Here is a 22,629-nt window from a genome sequence, read left to right on the forward strand (position 1 = left end):
CACTTGTACACGTTCTCGAACAAGCACGCTATGTAATGTTAGTCTATGTCATGTAAATTGTAGAGACGTACACAGTCGACTGAGAACCCTAGAATAAGCAGGCTTTTTTGCACACCAGTTATTTGTATTTAATAATAACAGGAATGAAGTGGAGGGTGGGATTTTGGATAAGCAATAACCAGCCTCCCGCTGTGAACTGTTGGTCCAATCAAACTCCTTGCACAATCCCTATTTCTGTCCCTCTCTAGGTTATCCCCTCTCTCTTTCTCTGTTTATTTAACTAAACAATTAAAATGGAATTCCTTGTTTTGCCGTAACATAAAAGAGATAAAACCGTATTGATAAGGGGTTTGAGAGCCTGTACTTCTACTCTCTCTATCGGTTATTTTAAGAGAGTTCAATGATTTGAATGTAGAAAACTAAACTGAGACTCTCTCTTTAGATTGGGCGCGTTCACTCAGTTGTAACTAAATAATTCAATTTATCTCCCAATGTCTGAAACTCAACTCTACAGTCAGACGCAAGTATGCAAATTAAACATTTTTATTACCTCAGTTTACTCCAACACTAACTTAGTAGAACTGAAATAACTTTGTCCAAATTGATCATGGACATTTTGTAATTGATAAAAAGTTTTTTTTTTTGGAAACGAAACAAAAAACGGGATAAGTGTAGAGAGGAAGTTTTCAATTAAAACTGTTACAGAATTAGCGCCTTTAATGGAATTCCTCTTGTTCTACAAATAAGTAATGTTCATTCTGCGGTCACGAGTTTTCTGTTTGTAAAAATATTTACGAATTAGATTTAATTAAAATCTGTAGGTAGCGCAAAATGTGGAATACTTTCCCAAAAATCAACAAATCCAGTTAAATTTCCACTTTTCTAACAATGAAATATTCTTTTAAATAAATTAATATCTGTTGAGAAAAATTCATACAACCTTCTTTTACTATAATTGTAAGTTTTCTTAAAATTTCGAAACCTCAGGAGGAAGGGTACTCAAAAATAAAAAGGATTTTGAAAAGGCGCAATCTTCAAATAGCACCACTTGAAAATTGAAAAATCAATTTTTATAAAAAGAATGTCGAAAAAGTGGTTGTTAATTTCAAATATAGCGTGATTAAAGTGGAAATACAGGCGCTAAGGAAAAGCAATGTCCACTCCGATTGCTGTCATGGAGTTTCAAGCAGAGACATGCCATGTCCTTCGTGTATCAGAAGAAAATTAGCCACCTTGTTTCTATATGTTAAAAGACTTGGCAGGTTATAACCCCTAAAAAATAGATTAGCTACAGCAAAATTCTTTTAACAATACCATGAAGTAATTAAGAAATGATTACCGGTTGGAAAGGCAATTGATGCAACTCTTTGGTAATAAGAGTGCACTTGCTATTGGGAAATTATGCAATTAAAAAAAAAAAACACGCACAAAAAAGTGTAACTGCTTAAAATAAAGGCCCAAGGGTTATGAACCTTAGCGATATCTAAAGAGAAATACAACGGTTGGCTGCAGATCTTTTCCGCCGTTGATCAGCCGGTTGCAAACTCTAGGCGGCTGGTGTAGGTATACGAGGGTCGTTTGAAAAGTCCGTGCAAAAATAAAAACTACTTAATTTTTTGGGGTAAACCTTTTTTATTTTTCAACATAGTCTCCTTTTAGGCTTATACACTTCGTCCAACGCTGCTCTAGTTTGTTGATCCCTTCCGAATAATAGGATTTGTCCAAGTCTGAAAAATAGCCATTCGTTTCTGCAATCACCTCCTCGTTTGGATAAAATCTTTTTCCCGCCAGCCATTTCTTCATATTGGGGAACAAATAGTAGTCCGAGGGAGCCAAGTCTGGAGAATAGGGGGGGATGTGAAACGAGTTGGAACCCTATTTCCATTAATTTTGCGACCACAACTGCTGAGGTGTGAGCTGGTGCGTTGTCGTGATGGAAAAGGACTTTTTTGTGGGCCAATCGTGGGCGTTTTTCTTGCAGCTCGGTTTTCAAACGGTCTAATAACGATGAATAATATGCACCTGTAATAGTTTTACCCTTTTCCAGATAGTCGATGAGGATTATTCCTTGTGAATCACCTTATCACGGATTTTATCAATGATTTCTGGAGTAGTAACCTCAACAGGGCGTCCAGAACGTTCAGCGTCACTTGTGCCCATATGGCCACTCCGAAAATTTTGAAACCACTTATAAACTGTTCTAATCAAAGGTGCAGAGTCACCATAATGTTTATCAAGCTTCTCTTTAGTCTCCTGAGGCGTTTTGCCTTTCATAAAGTAGTGTTTAATCAACACACGAAATTCTTTTCCGTCCATTTTTTGAAAATCACTCGACTTCCTCGATTCAAACGAATGCCAAACACAAAGAAATAGACCGATCTGGCTGAAACTTGGTGTGTGTTCTTCCAAGAGATGCTACTAACTAAACATAACCTCGATACGCGCCAGTGTTGCTATCTCTCTGACTTTGCACGGACTTTTCAAACGACCCTCGTATTAGGTGCAAAAGTCTTTTCAAAGATTCTAACCCTGCTGACGACGAATTTTTACGCAAAATAGATTAAGCTGATTTCAGTCTACTAGCGATAGAATCAATTTGAGCCGTGTTTCTTTTCGATTCAAGAGGTAATTGTTAGTGATAAATGCACCTGAAACAGTTGACGATAAGTAGGTAAGAATGCACCACCACAGCCTTTACAATACTCGTACTAAAATCGGAAACAGAAATATCACTAGGGCGCCTTATTATTTTGATTTAGCGCAGAATTCTGCATCCTTTTCCAAATCGCGGTATACAAAATTCTTTATTTAGTTTTATTGTTTCTTTTTAAAACACATTTTCAAAACGCATTAACGCATTTTAATCACACCTTCACCAAAATGTAGAGAATAGTTTTCTCTACAACTGATACAAATCGCATTGTTTTAGTTATAATAGTTGATAAGATATAGAAGGTTAAAACTTTTAGCTTTTCAAATACTACAAATTTCAAACCTCTATATCTCTCTTCCCATTGTTAAGATCTTAATAATTTAATCACCAAAATGTAGAGAATAGTTTACTCTACAATTGATTAACGGCCAGGAATTTTTTTTCTCTCTCTCTGATTTACTGAAGCAGTGTAGCAATCTTTTTGCAGAATCACCTCCATTGGCATGATTTTGATTCTTTGGTTTATTATTTTTTGTTTGGCAATAAATTATCTTCTTTTTTTTTTTTTTTTACAAAAATCACGCACCTGCAACAAGATGGCGTACGATTTTAGCTCACAATCAACACTAATCAAACATAACAATATACACTTTACTGCCGAATACTTCCTGTGACCGTACATCGGAACAGCTAGTTTTGCCCGTAGACGCTTTTCGCTGCGTAAAGTTAGAAGGTCCCTAATCTTCAGAAGGACCTTTACCTGGTTTGTTTCTGGGACAACCGGACTTCAGCCTTTTTTTTAAAAAAAGGGTTTTTATCCAAATATAATCTCAGCATTCATTATTGATTGGATTTTTCTTGTTTAAGATAAATATTAATTTTCCTTAAAAAGAAGATGAAGAATATAAAGAGATGGGTTGCAGGAGGGAAGAAAGTTTAAAGAAATAACTGGGACAAAGGAGCAGCTAGGGTTGGCTGTTGGTGAAGGGCTCCATCCAGATGGACGAAGGGCTATTAATTATAAGATCAAAGGTGACCCCTCTGTCCCTTTTTTTTGCAACCCCCATCTCCATCATTGCTCTTTTTTTATCGTCTTTCTTATTTTCCATAATTTCACTTCAACTCTGCCGTTGAATGGGGCAGAATGCTGCAGTGTATTTATAAGTTTGTTCTCTTTCTTCGTGTTATATTATTTGTAAAGAAGAGAGCTCTGAGTGAAGTAAGCTGAATCAAGATCCCTCCAGTAAACCCTCTCCTCCGCAGGATATATATAAAGGACATGCTTCATTTCATCCATTAGAATGATTTGTTTTTATTTATTCACTTCCAGGATACGCAAATTTCCAACCTTGTTAATTGGTGTTACTTTAAAATGTTCTCCTTAAGTTGCAAAATAACATGATGCTGTGCAAGATGGTTTCTAGGCGTTTTATCCCAATTTAAGTGAAAAAACAAAAAACGTAACAATCAATTTCATCCAGGCTACATCTCTGCTCCAGGGATTCTCTTCAGCTACCTTTTCAGCTGGAATCCTCAACATTGCGGTCTTTCCAGACTTCCTGCCTCTAGCTTTGTTTCTTCTATTATATTCTCCTTTTATTTCTTTTCGCGGCCAACAGATTTTGAACGTTTCAAAACCACTTTCTAGCCAATTCGATCACTCTGATATTTTCACTTAAAGTATCATCTCATTTATTACTTAGCAAGTTTAATTCTTTGCACGAAACCATCTTTTAGACATTGAACAAAGGTGAAAACAAGTTTCTAAATCAAAGTAATTACACTTTTTTTATAATTTTTGGCGCACTGGAAATATGGAATTCATATTTCTTAGCTAGCTCTGCTACAGATTTAAGCACATAGATGTTAGTGGAGAATATTATGTCTTCGTAGCGAGATGGTGCATCTAAATACCTGTATAAGTCGTCAAACATTCGTTTCCTTTCTACCACATAACGTGGACATATCATTATTATATGTTTGAAATCCTCCTATAATAATGATATGTCCACGTTATGTGGTAGAAAGGAAACGAAAGTTTGACGGCATATTCAGGTATATAGATGCACCATTTCGCTACGAAGACATAATATTCTCCACCAACATCTATGTGCTTAAATCTATAGCAGAGCTAGCAATGAAATATGAATGTAGTTAAAAGTTATAGCCGATTAGAATGAATGGAAGAATATGATTAGAGAAGGATTACGCGATTTTAATTTCGGTTAAGCTATAAGAATGGCAGGAATATAGAGTTCAGATCCATCCATTAGTTGTAAGGTTTATGTAAATAGTTGTATATAGTAGAGAGATGAATGTGTGAAGCGAATGTATTTATAAGTAAGAATGGAGAGTGAGTGATATTCTAGTGATAAGCATCTAGACGATGCTGGCTGTATACATAGACGATGCTGGCTGTATACATAGACGATGCTGCTGGCTGTATACATAGACGATGCTGCTGGCTGTATACATAGACGATGCTGCTGGCTGTATACATAGACGATGCTGCTGGCTGTATACATAGACGATGCTGCTGGCTGTATACATAGACGATGCTGGCTGTATACATAGACGATGCTGCTGGCTGTATACATAGACGATGCTGCTGGCTGTATACATAGACGATGCTGCTGGCTGTATACATAGACGATGCTGGCTGTATACATAGACGATGCTGCTGGCTGTATACATAGACGATGCTGCTGGCTGTATACATAGACGATGCTGCTGGCTGTATACATAGACGATGCTGCTGGCTGTATACATAGACGATGCTGGCTGTATACATAGACGATGCTGGCTGTATACATAGACGATGCTGCTGGCTGTATGGCGAAAGCCCGCCAAAAAAAGGCAAATAAATAAATAAATAAATAAATTTTGGCGCATCAACTTCTCAGTTATTGAAACTATATTTTGAAATTGAAAAGAATTCCCGCAAAAATAAATGTATCACATAAGAATCCAACGCACAATTTTCCCTTTGAAAACATCTTAAGCCTAACAGCGAATCCCATCATCAATTATGATGATTATATCTCTAGCCGTAAACTTGATTATTTCGATGATGGAAGAAAATAAAATAGATCAGAATTACGAAAATAAGAGTATCAGGATAAAGTTTGAATATCAGACTGCAAGACATAATGTACGATGAACGCTGGTTTAAGAGCATACAACCACAATGATTTGGGAGCGGATTGTGAAGACAAAACACTCGGAAAAAAGGAGTAAATGAAGCCTTTCTGAAGGATGGACTAGATTAGAAAAGAAGTCAAGTTACGATTAGAAGAAATGGATTACAATTAATTAGATGAAATTAGCCAAAATTAGCTCTTGTTACGAATTAGATGAAACTTAAATATCCACTATCACGCAACTTTAAATCATAATTCTGGATTTATACTTCTAAATTTTAGAAAACTAATTTTTTAAAAAAAAATAAAAATATAAAACAAGGTTGACAAAGCTTTCTAAAATTGTTTTAAAAGATCTTGATGTTTATCTTAAATGTTAAAAAAAAAATAACCGGTATACTTGATAACATATATACCTATATTTTTAGACATGTAGGACGTAATAAGGATGTCAGAGGTGTCCATGTGCCCAGGTGTCCATGGACACGCCCCTGGTGACAGTTGCCTCTTTAGAGATAATCATCTCCGAGAGGCTGAGAGAGATAGAAATATATGTACAACTTTGTTGTCAAGTTGTGAAGGTGTCTCTTGTAAAAAGACCGACAATTTCTTCTTCTTATTTTTTTTAGATTTTTTTTATTTTTATTCAGTAAGACCATATCGAGATCAACCGGGGATAATCTAGTCGGTGACTTTGTTTTTTACTTCGAGGTCATTTCTAATCCACATTTTTTTTGTTTTATTATTATTATTATTAAAAATGTAAATTACTATATTTTTTGTCACATCACTTTAGAGGTCTTTTCTTATTTGTTATCTTATTTTTAACTGACACTCCCTGCTACATATTTATAATTCATAAGCTATAGCAACCATAGACATTTTTTTATTTAAATTGCACAACAAGGACAAATACTTTTTAAAAGAAATCTTATTGCAAACCATCGTTCCGAATGATTTGTTAAACTAGTCAGTATCTACCGAATATTCCACCAGCTTATCAAAACACTAACATACGAGGGTCGTTTGAAAAGTCCGTGCAAAAATAAAAACTACTTAATTTTTTGGGGTAAACCTTTTTTATTTTTCAACATAGTCTCCTTTTAGGCTTATACACTTCGTCCAACGCTGCTCTAGTTTGTTGATCCCTTCCGAATAATAGGATTTGTCCAAGTCTGAAAAATAGCCATTCGTTTCTGCAATCACCTCCTCGTTTGAATAAAATCTTTTTCCCGCCAGCCATTTCTTCATATTGGGGAACAAATAGTAGTCCGAGGGAGCCAGGTCTGGAGAATAGGGGGGATGTGAAACGAGTTGGAACCCTATTTCCATTAATTTTGCGACCACAACTGCTGAGGTGTGAGCTGGTGCGTTGTCATGATGGAAAAGGACTTTTTTGTGGGCCAATCGTGGGCGTTTTTCTTGCAGCTCGGTTTTCAAACGGTCCAATAATGATGAATAATATGCACCTGTAATAGTTTTACCCTTTTCCAGATAGTCGATGAGGATTATTCCTTGCGAATCCCAAAAGACAGTCGCCATAATCTTTCCGGCCGAAGGAACGGTCTTCGCCTTTTTTGGTGCAGATTCTCCCTTGGTAACCCATTGTTTAGATTGTTCTTTGGTCTCAGGAGTGTAGTGATGTATCCATGTTTCATCTTCAGTGACGAAACGACGCTTAAAGTCCTGCGGATTCTTCTGGAACAGCTGCAAACCGTCCTTGCAACACTTCACACGATTTCGTTTTTGGTCAAGCGTGAGCAATCGCGGCACCCATCTTGCGGATAGCTTTGTCATGTCCAAATGTTGATGCAAAATATTATGTACCCGTTCATTCGAGATGCCCACAGCACTAGCAATCTCACGCATCTTCACTCTTCTGTCATCCATCACCATATCATGGATTTTATCAATGATTTCTGAAGTAGTAACCTCAACAGGGCGTCCAGAACGTTCAGCGTCACTTGTGCCCATATGGCCACTCCGAAAATTTTGAAACTACTTATAAACTGTTCTAATCGAAGGTGCAGAGTCACCATAATGTTTATCAAGCTTCTCTTTAGTCTCCTGAGGCGTTTTGCCTTTCATAAAGTAGTGTTTAATCAACACACGAAATGCTTTTTCGTCCATTTTTTGAAAATCACTCGACTTCCTCGATTCAAACGAATGCCAAACACAAAGAAATAGACCGATCTGGCTGAAACTTGGGTGTTCTTCCAAGAGATGCTACTAACTAAACATAACCTCGATACGCGCCAGTGGTGCTATCTCTCTGACTTTGCACGGACTTTTCAAACGACCCTCGTACTTAATCAGGCAGTACCCTACACTTGAAACACAAATACTCATAATGGAGAGATATGAAAAAACTATTTGTGTTTGCGGCCAAATTCAAGCAATAACTGGGAGCAGTTATAAGATATTGGTCCAAAGTATTGGTGTCTCGATCTCTTTTAATAGACAAATAATAATGTATGGTTAATTTACCCTTTAAAGATTCATATTTATTCTAAGATCATTCTCGAACTTTTTCCTCAAACCAACTTTAAATCATATTTTCTACTAATAGTAATGTTTGTACTCTTCAAAAGAGCAGCAACGTCGACATACACTGCACCAATCAGAAGTATTGTAAGTTTGTGGTTAGATAATGTTTTAGAATTGAAAAAATTGATGAAATAGATGTATTTTACACGGGAATAATCGAGTGAACTTAAACAGAAAACACTGCTTAGTTGGAACCAGTAACTGGATATACAATAATCAAGCGTACAACGATTGAACTAGAAACTTTTTTGCCAATGTGGACAGCAAATTTTTACTAGACTTTGCTGAACTCGACGACTAAATCTTTTCATCGCCGTAAAAAACTTTTGTATGCAGTTCAGAAATTTCAATAATCCACTTTGAATTGTTTTTAGGTGGTTAAAACTGTGTATAAGACTGAACGTAGTTTCGGATTTTGTCCTAACAGAGCCATGGGAATGTGAATCGATAAAAATAAGAAGAAATTAATTATTTTCTGTTCACCTTATGATCTATTTTGTATGTACAAAAGAGGCTATTTACTTGGCGTTTAGCTCTTTTGAATTAGCGCTTTCCATCTCTCTATCTCTCTTAATAAATACGAAACACACACACAGAAACTTGTAAAGTGAAGGGCAACACCAAAAGGGCTAAAACTAAACTGAGAGAAAACAGTAAAGCCCTACTGGATTTGCACAAGATTAAGGGGCCAGAGAGAGTCCATCATTTAGTAAACATCCCTCTGATAGCAGTCGAGGGCCACAAACATTAGTGGTTTCATGTGCTTAGTAAGATATCAAGATAGAGGTACAAGTTACATATGTAAGAGGAGATAGCTTGGAATATAGGTAGAGGGACAACGAGAGGTTTGTTTATCGAAGGTGGATGTACTCTATATAGCTTTACCAGCTCAAATATAATATTATTCATTTAATAAATAAAAGCTCAAGGATTTCAGCCATTCCCAATGATATTTTAGATGTTTGTATATTTGTACATAGCTACTAAACCCATGTGTACATACTACGGACATCAACTACAAATAGTTCAGCCAAAAACCTTAATATTTACTTAACCCCTCCAACAGGTTGAAGGTAGCCCTTGTACCATGTGTACAGACCAAGGAACAGTTTCATTCATCATTATATTTCCATATTTGCATTTCGCTTTTCTATTTACATTCGCCATTTTGGATTATCTTTCTCCATCTTAAGAGGAAAAGATGGTGAACAATTATCAAATTATCTCCTTAATAAAAACGCACAGTTTAAAAACTTACAAGTTACAGTTAAAAAGCATAAGGGTAGACTAAATGACAAAAGGTACACAAATCAGCAAGTACTCAACATTTCTTTCACACAGTAGCTCGTAATTTCAGTCAATTAGAAACGTTTGAAAAAGCTTAATGTGTTTTATTCAAATTTTAAATCAATGGTATCATTTAAGTAATTCCACTGTATTAAATTTTCATTAAATAATTTAGAATTTAATAGATGTCACAGATCCTTATATGTAGATTTTCATCTACAAAATATTCGTTCAGTAAAGAGTAGCACTCATTTAACAACAAGAAAAAGATCAAAAACAACAAGAAAAGCAATTTATGAAAATGCCGTTTTTGCAAATTTTTGATATTTTTTCTCAATAACTAATTAATCTGCATTGTAGCAATAAAAAATTACTATTATAGACGAAGATTGGCCCAATATTTTAAAGAAAATTTGGGAATTTTATCTTTTATAGAAAAAGAGAAATAAAATTGTCAAATCTGTCCTACCGAATAGTTTTAATACAACTTATAAGGAATATAAATAATTATTCCAGAAGGAAGAAAGAATAATGCCAATTTCAGTAATAGTATTCTTGCTGTTTGTATATTTCTATTATTTCTAAGACTCCCATACGTCCTCCTTTCATTCCTGTAACAGCCTCATTGCCTTCTTGATACTGTCCGGTTGGTGTTAGTTGGTTTGCTTAAGTTGGGTCTATTTTGTTGTATTTGTACGAACGGATGTATTCTTGGTATCAGTCTTTGATTTTTCTCCTGCTTTAACTAATATTAGTACTACCTCAAGGTAGAAGTTATTGTTAAATCTAAAGTAATTTTGTTTGAGGGTAGTTTCGGTTATGGTTAGAGATATTAGTTGGTTAATATACCGTAGTATATTTTCGTCTTCTATTAGATGCTGTTTTATAATATTCAAAGAGTCTCTGACAGGGTAGAAGTGTAAAGGTTTTTAATTTCAAGGGATATGAGGCGTGATGAAAATGTTAGTCCTGTTAGTCCTTCACTACAACACTAATGTGTTGGTGTACCTTTTATATGAAAACTCTGGGAACTGTTCTCAGGATAGGTGCTGTAGGATTCATGGATACGTACGAGTACTCCGTATACGTACGTATTTCAGTACTCCATTTTTAGGTACGATAAAGGTCGCTGTTTTTATAGCTGCCTTAATTTGCTGAAAGACCCGTGTTGTCGGGTCGTTCTCAAGCTGGATTTGTCCGTTTCTGTTTATGAAGTCGTTTTGTTAGCAAAGTCTTAGTGTGCTAAAACTATCTTTGCCTGTGTCCGCTGAAGTTAATATGAGATTATTCTTTTTTTAGTTTGTGTCTTAGTCATTTGCTGTGTGTAATTGCTGATTATCTGTTTTGTTCTGTGTCTTCAGTTTTTTATGTATATTTTTGATATGTCAGTCGCTAACTGTCCTTGCGTATACTTCTTCAACATGTGATAGTAATGTTCCTGCCAAATCTGCGTCGATCATTAGGTTTTTTCAATATCTGCGCCTCAAACTGCATTTAGGAAACAGAAAAATTGAACAAACTGAAAATAACTATCTAACTAGTCTGTCCTGTATCTAACAGCACCTATCCTGAGAACAGTTCCCAGAGTTTTCATATAAAAGGTACACCAACACATTAGTGTTGTAGTGAAAGACTAACAGGACTAACATTTTCATCACGCCTCATATCCCTTGAAATTAAAACCCTTTACACTTCTACCCTGTCAGAGACTCTTTGAATATTATAAAACAGCATATAATAGAAGACGAAAATATACTACAGTATATTGACCAACTAATATCTCTAACCATAACCGAAACTACCCTCAAACAAAATTACTTTAGATTTAACAATAACTTCTACCTTGCTAATGACAAATTAGGAATGGGACACTCCCGGTCGGCAATACTCTCTGAAATATTTATGTAACATGAACGTGTGTTCCTCAAATGAAGCGAGATTTCGGTGAAACATTTCACGCGAGTTACGCAGAACATATAATGTAGACCATGTACGAGTACGTACTACTAATACTCAAACTATTTGTAGACATATATATTTTATTTTCTTAACTATAACAGGCATCACCCTAACATAGATTTCACACTTGAATATGAGAACGAGAAATCTCTTAACTTCCTGGATATCACACTTACTATAAGAGACAACTTAGAATTCGGAATTTTCAGAAAGCCCACGTCCAGTGACACTATTATACACAACAGTTCCTACCATCCTATTCAACATGAACTAGTCGCTCTCAGACAACTGACAGATTGAAAACTAAATCTCTTGCACTGACCAACTATGAGTGAGAACTCAACATCATTCGCAATCAATAGCCACAAATATACCACCAATATTATTAATAAATTACCAAGTACCAAACAAACATTGCCTAAACTAAGACCAAAACTATAACATCCGTTAATAATAATAATAATAATATTCGTTGCTTTTACTTATATCAGAAACGAATCGTACAAACCATATAACCTTCCCAAGAAACTAGGACTCCTTAGGACCCACAGCAAACTGGGAAATAGGGCACAAATAGAAACTAATAAACCATATGACAACAAACTAGTTCGTCCTGACTATGATAGTATCTATACTGACCAGAGCGGGAGCGAAATCCAAGAAAGATAAAATAAACACAACTTACGCAAACCTCCTTATCAAACAGTCATCAGCTGGACGGTATCAACAGCACAATGACTGTTACATACAGGGAAAAAGGGAAACTTTCGGACATCTTAGAAAGAACGAAAAACACAATCAGAAAGGTATTGACTAAAACCATATGAAAGATCAAATAGCCTATGACTCAAATAACTCTTTTAAGTCAATCTTTACCAAACACACCGACACAGCTGAGCGAATCTCACAAAAAAGAAGCATGAATATGACGAGCATGTAACATGTTCTCTACTATTTAAAGTGTTCTATTTAAGGATTTTATTGATTAACATCATTTGTTAAACAATTAGGATCACATAACGTCAATATTTAAATTCAACAATAACTTACAAGACACTACTATAACCTATTCAGACAGATTCCTGTCAGATTTGGATTTTAGCTAGTAAAAGACTGACCGAACAACTAAAGACATGACAAAAAATAATTCACGGAACATCTCTTCGTTTACCAGAAACAGACAAAATTCAAGCAATGGATTTCGTGTTGTATTAAATAAAAAACGTCTTTTAACAATATAATTGTTACATTACCATTACACTTGAGAAAAACTGATATAATTTGGTAACTTGATTAGCCGTGATTGACTCGTTAGTAGTCAATTCTTGTAAAGTTTAAGGTGATGAACATGATTAGACTTGAACTTGTCATTTATGATCAAAAGGTTTAGAAATCAATTCCAAAAAACATCAAGAAAAAAATGCTAATTTTGATCTTCTAATCGATTAAAAAACGAGAGAACACTGTCCGGAGGCCGGCAGTACACTGGAAAAAGCTCCGGGCGCTAATGACCTCAGCTGTTGATGCGCCAAAAAAAAAAAAATTTTAAAGAATTCAACAAAAAGGTTTAGAAATCAGTTCCAAAAAAACCATTTAGGGAAACCCAGAATACTAATTTTGAACTTTTAGTCGATTAAAAAAAATAGATGAAAGAATTCGTCAAACAGGCTTCGAAATCTATTCCAAAAAACAATTTGGGGAAACAAAGGAAAGAAAGGTAACAAAGTGGAGTAAGTTTGTTCTATGGTCATTAAAAAGAAAAGATCAAACTATATATCAAAAAGCCTTAGAAAACATTTTGGGAAAACACAAACGCTTATTTAGTTGAATAAATAGAAAAGAATACATAAAAAACGGGTAGAAATCAATTTCAATACTCTTTTTAGTATTGAAAATAAAGAATTAACCAACGCTAAATGTAGTCAATACGTAGCAATAATTAAATTAAATAGTATGTTATTTGCATGCAAGAATAATAAATAATTCATCACAAAGTCTTACCTTGTTTATAAAATATAAAAGTCCATCAGCATCTCAATAGATCACCAGTCCAATAGCACTTGACACTTGACACTTTTTAAAATAATTCACAACACTATTCGCACTAAAACTGTATATCACGCACTAAGAATAACTTTACACAATTTATAAAATATAACTTCACTTTACCACGCACTAATATTCACTTTAAAAAATCACGTTAATAAAGACACACCACTAACGAGTTAAAGATGGCCGCCGGTAACTGGCCAGGCAGATCAGCTGGTAAAGGAAGGTTATCTAAGCAGGTATCAGCTGTTTTTTCAATTTATTTTTTGATCACCAAAAATAAATTGTTATTAGTAAATATGTAAATAGCGAATTAGGACTTATAGATTATTAATTTAAAATTTAAATTATTTACTTAATATTTTTTGCTGAAAATAACATTTTATTATTTACTCATTTCTAGCAAATTAATATTAATGCTACGTATTGATTATGTTTAGTGTTAGTTAATTCTTTAATTTTGAATTTAAGTTAATTTAACTTAAATTTTAGTTATCTTAACTTTTCATAAATATTTTTTAGAATTATTAGACGTCACAGACCCGTAGATCGATTGCTTGGAATGTTAATACAATAAATATTAAATAAAATGGATAAAGATATGAATTTAGAGTAGGCAATTATTATAAATGTACTTTATTAATAATTTGATTATAAAACAACAATAACTCAATTCTTCTATAAGACGTATTCAAGACAGAAATTCTTAAAAACAGATTAAAGATGCGGATTTTTTTTTCCTTTTTTTCTGAATCTCTTCAAAGAAAACCAACTAACTAATGTTGGCATTAAAGTAAAAAGTTAGAAACAAAAATTGAGCAAATCCTAGAGGTACTAATAAAGATTTTATATTTTACCTTTTTTTCTAAATCTCTACTTCCGAAACTTGCCGACCTAGTTTGTATAATGTACGCTTGGCATTAAAATACAATATTCTAAAACGAAGTTAAGGAAATTCCAGCAAAACTAATGAAGATTTTGTAGTTTTTCCTGTTTTCTGAACTATTACATCCAAAAACATCCGACTTAATGTGTATTCTTTACGTTTGACATAAAAATAGAATGTTAGAAACAGAAAATATGGGAATTCCAGCAAAACTAATGAAAATTTTGTAGTTTTTCCTGTTTTCTGAACTATTACATCCAAAAACATCCGACTTAATGTGTATTCTTTACGTTTGACATAAAAATAGAATGTTAGAAACAGAAAATATGGGAATTCCAGCAAAACTAATGAAAATTTTGTAGTTTTTCCTGTTTTCTGAACTATTACATCCAAAAACATCCGACTTAATGTGTATTCTTTACGTTTGACATAAAAATAGAATGTTAGAAACAGAAAATATGGGAATTCCAGTAAAACTAATGAAGATTTTGTATTTTCCCTTTTTTCTAAACCTCTACTTGCGAAACTAGCCGGCCTATTATTTTTATTATAATACACGCTAGTCCAAATTCTCAATTTCTGGAAGACGTTGGACCGGGTTTATTTATGAATGAAGCATTCATCTTGATTGGGATGCATGGTGTATAGTCTGCATATCGTAGTTTCTTTAAATATGCCAGGTCGTCCTCTTTTGCGTCGTTCAAAAGATTTTCTACTCGGGTTCCATGTGTAATACGTAGGTACTTACGAATACAGCAGTGTTTTATAAACGCATAATTTTCACATAACGTGAAAACAAACAATAGTCTTAAATATGCCCCTTACATTAAAAACAATAACGTTTTTTATAAACCAAATAACTAAAGTAGAGAAATTCATTTAAAAAATAAACAAACAAACATAATTCATAATTGGTAAAGAAAACAATAATTTAAAGGACAAACTAAGAGATGATACGAAAGGTAAACAATAGAGGCAAGCAAGCACATGTACCGTCAATAAATCACCGTTAGTTTCAGAATAATTTAGTGCACGCTGACAGAGTTTCGTGCCTCAGGTGAGAAATGTATTTCTCCATTGGAAGGAGGCAAACAACAACGGCAACAATATTATACAAGTGTGTTGCTCATCAACATAACTGAGCTCTCCAAGCATGAGTATATATTACACAATATATTTTAGTTTTGTAATAAATTAATATTTTATATTCAATATACGACATTTAATTATCGATGTCTCTTTTATCAGTTATTCAAAAAAATTAATTTATTTATTTCATTGATAAGTTTTCTATACATCATTATATCTGGATAAATATATTGAATAAGCCTGTCAGATGTGTTGAATAAGTCTGTTTAAATAACGTTAGTTTATAACTTTAAAATTCTTATACAACTTACCGGACAGTTTCAATACATATTAGCGTAATCTTTAAGACAGAATTCGATCGAAATTAGAACGTAGTAGCAAGCCAGTAAGGATAGGAATGTGGTCTTTTCTTCTGTAAAAGTAATTTAGAGCAACTGTACGAGGGTCGTTTGAAAAGTCCGTGCAAAGTCAGAGAGATAGCACTACTGGCGCGTATCGAGGTTATGTTTAGTTAGCAGCATCTCTTGGAAGAACACACACCAAGTTTCAGCCAGATCGGTCTATTTCTTTGTGTTTGGCATTCGTTTGAATCGTGGAAGTCGAGTGATTTTCAAAAAATGGACGAAAAAGAATTTCGTGTGTTGATTAAACACTACTTTATGAAAGGCAAAACGCCTCAGGAGACTAAAGAGAAGCTTGATAAACATTATGGTGACTCTGCACCCTCGATTAGAACAGTTTATAAGTGGTTTCAAAATTTTCGGAGTGGCCATATGGGCACAAGTGACGCTGAACGTTCTGGACGCCCTGTTGAGGTTACTACTCCAGAAATCATTGATAAAATCCATGATATGGTGATGGATGACAGAAGAGTGAAGGTGCGTGAGATTGCTAGTGCTGTGGGCATCTCGAATGAACGGGTACATAATATTTTGCATCAACATTTGGACATGACAAAGCTATCCGCAAGATGGGTGCCGCGATTGCTCACGCTTGACCAAAAACGAAATCGTGTGAAGTGTTTGCAAGGACGGTTTGCAGCTGTTCCAGAAGAATCCGCAGGACTTTAAGCGTCGTTTCGTCACTGTGGATGAAACATGGATACATCACTACACTCCTGAGACCAAAGAACAATATAAACAATGGGTTACCGAAGGGGAATCTGCACCAAAAAAGGCGAAGACCGTTCCTTCGGCCGGAAAGATTATGGCGACTGTCTTTTGGGATTTCGCAAGGAATAATCCTCATCGACTATCTGGAAAAGGGTAAAACTATTACAGGTGCATACTATTCATCGTTATTGGACCGTTTGAAAACCGAGCTGCAAGAAAAACGCCCACGATTGGCCCACAAAAAAAGTCCTTTTCCATCACGACAACGCACCAGCTCACACCTCAGCAGTTGTGGTAGCAAAATTAATGGAAATAGGGTTCCAACTCGTTTCACATCCCCCCTATTCCCCAGACTTGGCTCCCTCGGACTACTATTTGTTCCCCAATATGAAGAAATGGCTGGCGGGAAAAAGATTTTATCCAAACGAGGAGGTGATTGCAGAAACGAATGGCTATTTTTCAGACTTGGACAAATCCTATTATTCGGAAGGGATCAACAAACTAGAGCAGCGTTGGACGAAGTGTATAAGCCTAAAAGGAGACTATGTTGAAAAATAAAAAAGGTTTACCCCAAAAAATTAAGTAGTTTTTATTTTTGCACGGACTTTTCAAACGACCCTCGTAAGTCCAGAAAGGAAACTAACTTTGAAAGAGGAAGTCAACAATTAAAAGAAAAAAAGAAATCGCATTTGTAATTTCGTCAATTAGGCAGAGAAAACAGTGGGAACAATTTATAAGGTGATTTGGGTTTTGGTTGATTGTTCTGGTAGATAGACGCCCTTAGTTTAATGCAATATCCTATATTTCAAATGATATTTGTGCATGACATATACGTATTGTTGTAACACTTTACTTGAAGCCAATATCAATGTGTAAAAATAATATTATATCATATGTAGAGATAGCACAGATATTGTCCTTGTTCACTTGTGATTCGTGTATTTTTGTATGGTTTAGGGTTAACCAGAATTTCAACGAATAATATCACCACAAACTTCCCCTAACCATGGCCACCATTATATCACCAAAGATTTAAATCACGCGCTACACGCAAACTGCTTTTCTATACTCTTGTCTTCATACTGGATAGGTTTGAAACGGTTTTTCTTTTTTTTTCTACACTTATCTTGTCATAATGTGAAACACGTCTTGTACAATAAAAACAGATATGAGCCAAACATTGTGAAGATGTGTGTCACGTTCTAGACAAATTTTCAAATCGTATTTACACTACAAATATGTGGTTTAGGGTTTTTAGGTTATATGAAGAGAACATTGTAACCTTCTTGGCTTGTGGTGACGCAGTTTTCACTTAAAACTAGTCAGCGAACTTTTGCATTCTTTCTATCGACGTGATTGTATCAAGGTGTTGGAAGAACCCTATTTATTAGGGTTATTTTATTAACCCTATTTAACACAGACTAATTTAGTAAATACCACATTTTTAAAAGTCTCTTATTCGGTAGAAAATATACCACATCCGTTAAGTCAGAACATTTTTCTGCATAATTAAAGACATTTACTGTCATTTAGTGGTGAAATAAGGGCATTATTTCCAAGGAAATCAAAATTTAGTCACTCTAAAACCAAATTTCAGAGATATTAACCAATTAGTTTTCATAGAGGGGAGACACTAAGTACTGTTTTGAATTCAACCCTGGTGCAGCATGACAATATTTAAAAAAAAAAAATTACAATTTTAAGTAACCCAATTGGTTACTTAAAAAGGGGGCAGAGCCCCTCCCTATGAGAATCCCCAAAAAAGATCTGAATTTACGTACCTTTCTTCTTCCAGGTAGATAGTCACGTTTCTGGTATTGCGCAGCCCTAAACAATGACGTACATTTGAAATCTTTTTATTTGTTTTACACTTTATTAATAAAATGAAATTAAAATTAATCTTTAAGAGGCTGGTCCAGACTTTAAACATTATTTCTCAACAAAATTGAACTATACGTACAACAATTCATATAAACAGTTGCAAAACATTGTAGTGAAACAGTATGTGGCCTGTGTATAGATTTCACTCAGTGTTTAAAGTATTCATGTCCACTGTAGAAGTTATTGCAGAAATTTGGGCTAACAATATGTCTTTGTTGCTTCAAAGCAGAAAGTGAAAACTGTTCTCCATTTTTCAGAGAAATTCTATTCTTTTTTAGAGTCCATTACTATTATTATTATTATTTTTGTTCTAAAAGAATTTGACTGCCATTATGCTCACTACAAGTGACATCTCAAGAACAAGGTGTGGAATGGACATTTTCGACCAGTTTTACAATTTTCTCTCGCCTGGAAATTGTGTCAACTTTCTTGTTCACCGGCCCTAGTAAAGTGTTTACAAACATACAAGCTCTTTTACAGATTGCCTAAACTGTGTTTTATTGTTACTCATGTTCCCAATTTTAGACGTAAAACAAGAAACATGACTGTTTGTGGAGCGCAACAACTGTGAAATATTAGATGTGACTAGTTGTGCAACAAGAAGCTAAATGTTTCAAAAAAATTGCTGAGAAACAATGTTTAAAGTTTAGACTAGGTTTTAGAGAATCATCAGGTCTTATATAACAACGAGAAGAGTTTAACGCCAGTGGGGATAGGCAGTATACTTTTGGAGATTATTGGTCTCTGGTAATATTAGTGTCCTTCAGCAGAACCTTCTTTTGGGTTAGGAAGATGTCTAGGTTATAACCAAACTCTAAAGTTCTCTATACAGTTTGTACAATTACCTTCGACTTATAAGCCAAAAGGAGCCTCTAATAAAATGGCACCAAAGTAGAATTGCTAGAGAAATAATATCACTATTTGCTCACCAAAAAGTATTTCTACGGCCATTGCTGATTAAAAACATTCTCATTAAAAAATGTATCTTTTATTTAGACATTTAATCTAAATTAGTCTTATCCGGCATATCATTGACACTTCTCTAGATTTTTATTTTCATTCGGGAATTTATTGATGAAGATTCGAAATGAGAAAATATTGCAGAAATGACAATTTTAATGCTTCAAAAATGTTCACAATACACTGTAAATATTGGGACGCTCTGATTACCAATAGATTGCTCGGATATTTCCATGAAATCCAGGATTACTGAAATGCTTTGAGGATATTTACGAGAAATGTACAGAAATTGCCTTTTATTTCAGGTGATTTAACAATCTAACAGTCTAACAATCAAATTAAGTATGGTAGATCGGGGGCGAATCTCATGCTTGGCTATTATAATTTTCCTAATAAATATAATTTTGTTATACTAGGGGGTCTAAAACTGTTATATCAAGTCCACCCCACGGTGTTATAAGAGAGTTTTGGATATTAATATTACAGTTTCTGTAACTCAACCAACCCGCATAGCCACGCCCTGAAGAGGACAATATATTTGTCGAAACGTTGGCAAAGAGACGAGTTCTTTTATTTGACCGATTCCTCGCAAATCTTCCATCCTAAGATTAATATTAACTGTAGTACACTCGATGAAGTTGTTATCTAACCAATGATCACAGATTGGTCTATTAATAGAATATAAAAACAAAGACGTGCATTGATTCGCACAGGTTATTTGTTTTTTGTTAACTACCTATTTGAATAATCTATAAAATAAACTTACTAATAAAAACCACCTTGAAATTAGACGTAATTGTAAATGTAAATATGACAAACACCCTTGAAATTGCTACAGTTCGTTAAATTTTTATATAATCCCATATTAATTTGAATGTAATTTCTTTAATAAACAAAAATATTCAACCATTATGTAACAAAGATTAGTGAAAGAAATTCAATTAAAATAATTTTTGTTTTCCAGCTGAAGAACCATCTTTATTGTACCTTATACATAACAATTATATTGTTGATGCAATTCACTTATGTAAACGAATAAGATGCCGTACATACAACTGGTTCACCAAATTTGATGTGTTTGCGTTTTAAAGATTGTTAATCACACAGGATGAATATGCTTAATTAACTGTTACAACCTTCCAATAAACTTTCCTTTGAATTGAATTTCCAAAAATAGTTTTCAATTTTAGAAGGACAAAAGGTTATTAATTACCCAATTATTAATAAATTTCCGACTACAGTAGATTGCTTTAATTACATATCTTCAAAAAAATTCCTAATCGAATTGTTACACTTAAACCACTCAATAGGTTCAAAATTTACACACTTAAGTTTGATTGTAAACTAGCAATAATTTAAGTACAGCTTTACATTTTCCCCTGAAGTGTCTTTTATTTTTTTTAACATATTCCTCGTCTCCTGCTTATAGATGTACGAGAAGTTGCTTCTACCTTTCTCTGTCTAAACTAAATACGAGTATGCCTTTGAGTCCATCACAAACTGGATCTTAAATACTTCTTTTAAATCCTATCTTACAGGAATACTTTTAGTTCCTAATTCTTTTCCAATCCCTACTTCCACATATGTAAATAGAGATAAAAATAGACATTACTTTTCTTTTGTTTTTACTATTCCTTCTTAAAATACTAAGAAGAAAATTGGGTAATTTCCAGAACAGTTTTTCAAATTTGTTTGGAATTTTCCCAAAATGTGATACAAAGATTTGTAATGGAAACTGATGATCTTCCAGGTTACATTTCAATCTTTTGCTTTAAACATTTTTCAAAATAGAAACAAAATAAATCAAGAGAATCTTGAGGAGTACAGGTTAAAAATCTAAAATCAGTGCTCTCCAATGTATGGACGAAGCTGGGGTATGTATTTAGTCACATACAGTTAGTTACACTTGATTTAATTTATGGCAGACCAACTACGAATTTGTACATTAAGTATACTGTAACGTTACAAGAAAGTTAGACAATTAATTTCTATTTAGTAAGAGAAAGTTTCGTAAGTAAGTCACACCAGATTTGTGTAAATAGAAAGTTACATTATACATTTTAGAATAACCAATGGTAGCTAAATTAAAGAGAAGGCCGCGCTCTCTATAGAATATCATTAGCTGAATTTAAAGTTTATGTAGCGCCTCTAGCCACGGGAGATTTCAAAGCACCACTTAAGGTCGCTTATTTTGGGATCCAAGCAGCCGCCATCAGGTTCAGGAAGGAAGAGATATGTTGATACAAATTGACATTAAATAAAAATAGCAAAAAATACGCTTAATAAAAGTAAAATAATGATAGTTTAATGTTCAACAAACTGCATGTAATTACATAGTTGAAATAGGTTCTTGTGCGCATGTTAAAGAAGTGTCAGGCTGATAGAGAGAGAAGAGTATTATAATGGCACAGCGCGGTCTACGTTGGCTCATGTGAAATATGCTTTAGACGAGGGCAGAAACTAATTTCAAAAGAGATAATTGATATTTGTTAGAAGTAAAGACTGGGGATAGGTAAAATGTTTGTAAGGACTGAAGGAGTTCATAAACACAAGCACAGAGGATGGGTGCAACGAGTGAGATGGAGGCTGGATGACCTTTGCTGGGCAGTCGCAATGTGCAACACCACACACTGTACACCTTACTAGATGGAGCGGCTCCAGGGGCAAGGGGAGTCGCGGGAGGATTAGCGCCGCTAGGGGAGCATAAATCGGAATGACCCCATCTATTAGAAATGTGGCCCTAACTGTGTTCTGGACTCCTCCCTTGTTACTACCACTAAGCGCACTCGGCTTACATTATAACCCTCCAGCATGGAGGACCGGTTTCCTTTTTTTTTTTTTTCAAAAAAGTATAAAAAATAAAAATATTTACCGAACCTTTAACTTACAAGAGGAAAACGATATCTTCCACTCTGTGCAACGAGTTTATTCGTCTAGCTATCAATAGTAAGTCTTTAAACATTATAACCATTAACAACAATTATGTTTACATCTGAATAGCATCAAATTTGATATTGTGAGATTGTAAAGTTTCTCACTTTATTTCCGAAGCTTGGTGTTGATATG

The 22,629-nt window shown here is 34.4% G+C and overlaps 1 protein-coding gene across 11 annotated transcripts in view; it reads right to left on the bottom strand.

The window, feature by feature from the left end:
• Nucleotides 1-22,629, bottom strand: part of LOC141450936 (uncharacterized) — a 246,972-nt gene that overhangs the window by 61,322 nt on the left and 163,021 nt on the right. For 7 of the 11 annotated variants that reach the window (XR_012456444.1, XR_012456443.1, XR_012456445.1 and 4 more), the window contains exon 3: nt 18,504-18,549. The exons of 3 other annotated variants lie outside the window; for them this stretch is intronic. Coding sequence is in view for 4 of the 8 variants with exons in the window: in XM_074121866.1 (XP_073977967.1) it covers nt 18,504-18,549 (46 nt within the window). In the remaining 4 variants the exon portion in view is untranslated. Of the gene's footprint in view, nt 1-13,587; nt 13,817-18,503; nt 18,550-22,629 lie in introns of those variants that run through there. One more of the 11 variants, XM_074121874.1, reaches the window with a different exon arrangement.

Source organism: Rhodnius prolixus, unplaced genomic scaffold (assembly GCF_049639745.1).
Source record: "Rhodnius prolixus isolate KJV_2025 unplaced genomic scaffold, Rpr scaffold_8, whole genome shotgun sequence".
Taxonomy (NCBI): domain Eukaryota; kingdom Metazoa; phylum Arthropoda; class Insecta; order Hemiptera; family Reduviidae; genus Rhodnius; species Rhodnius prolixus.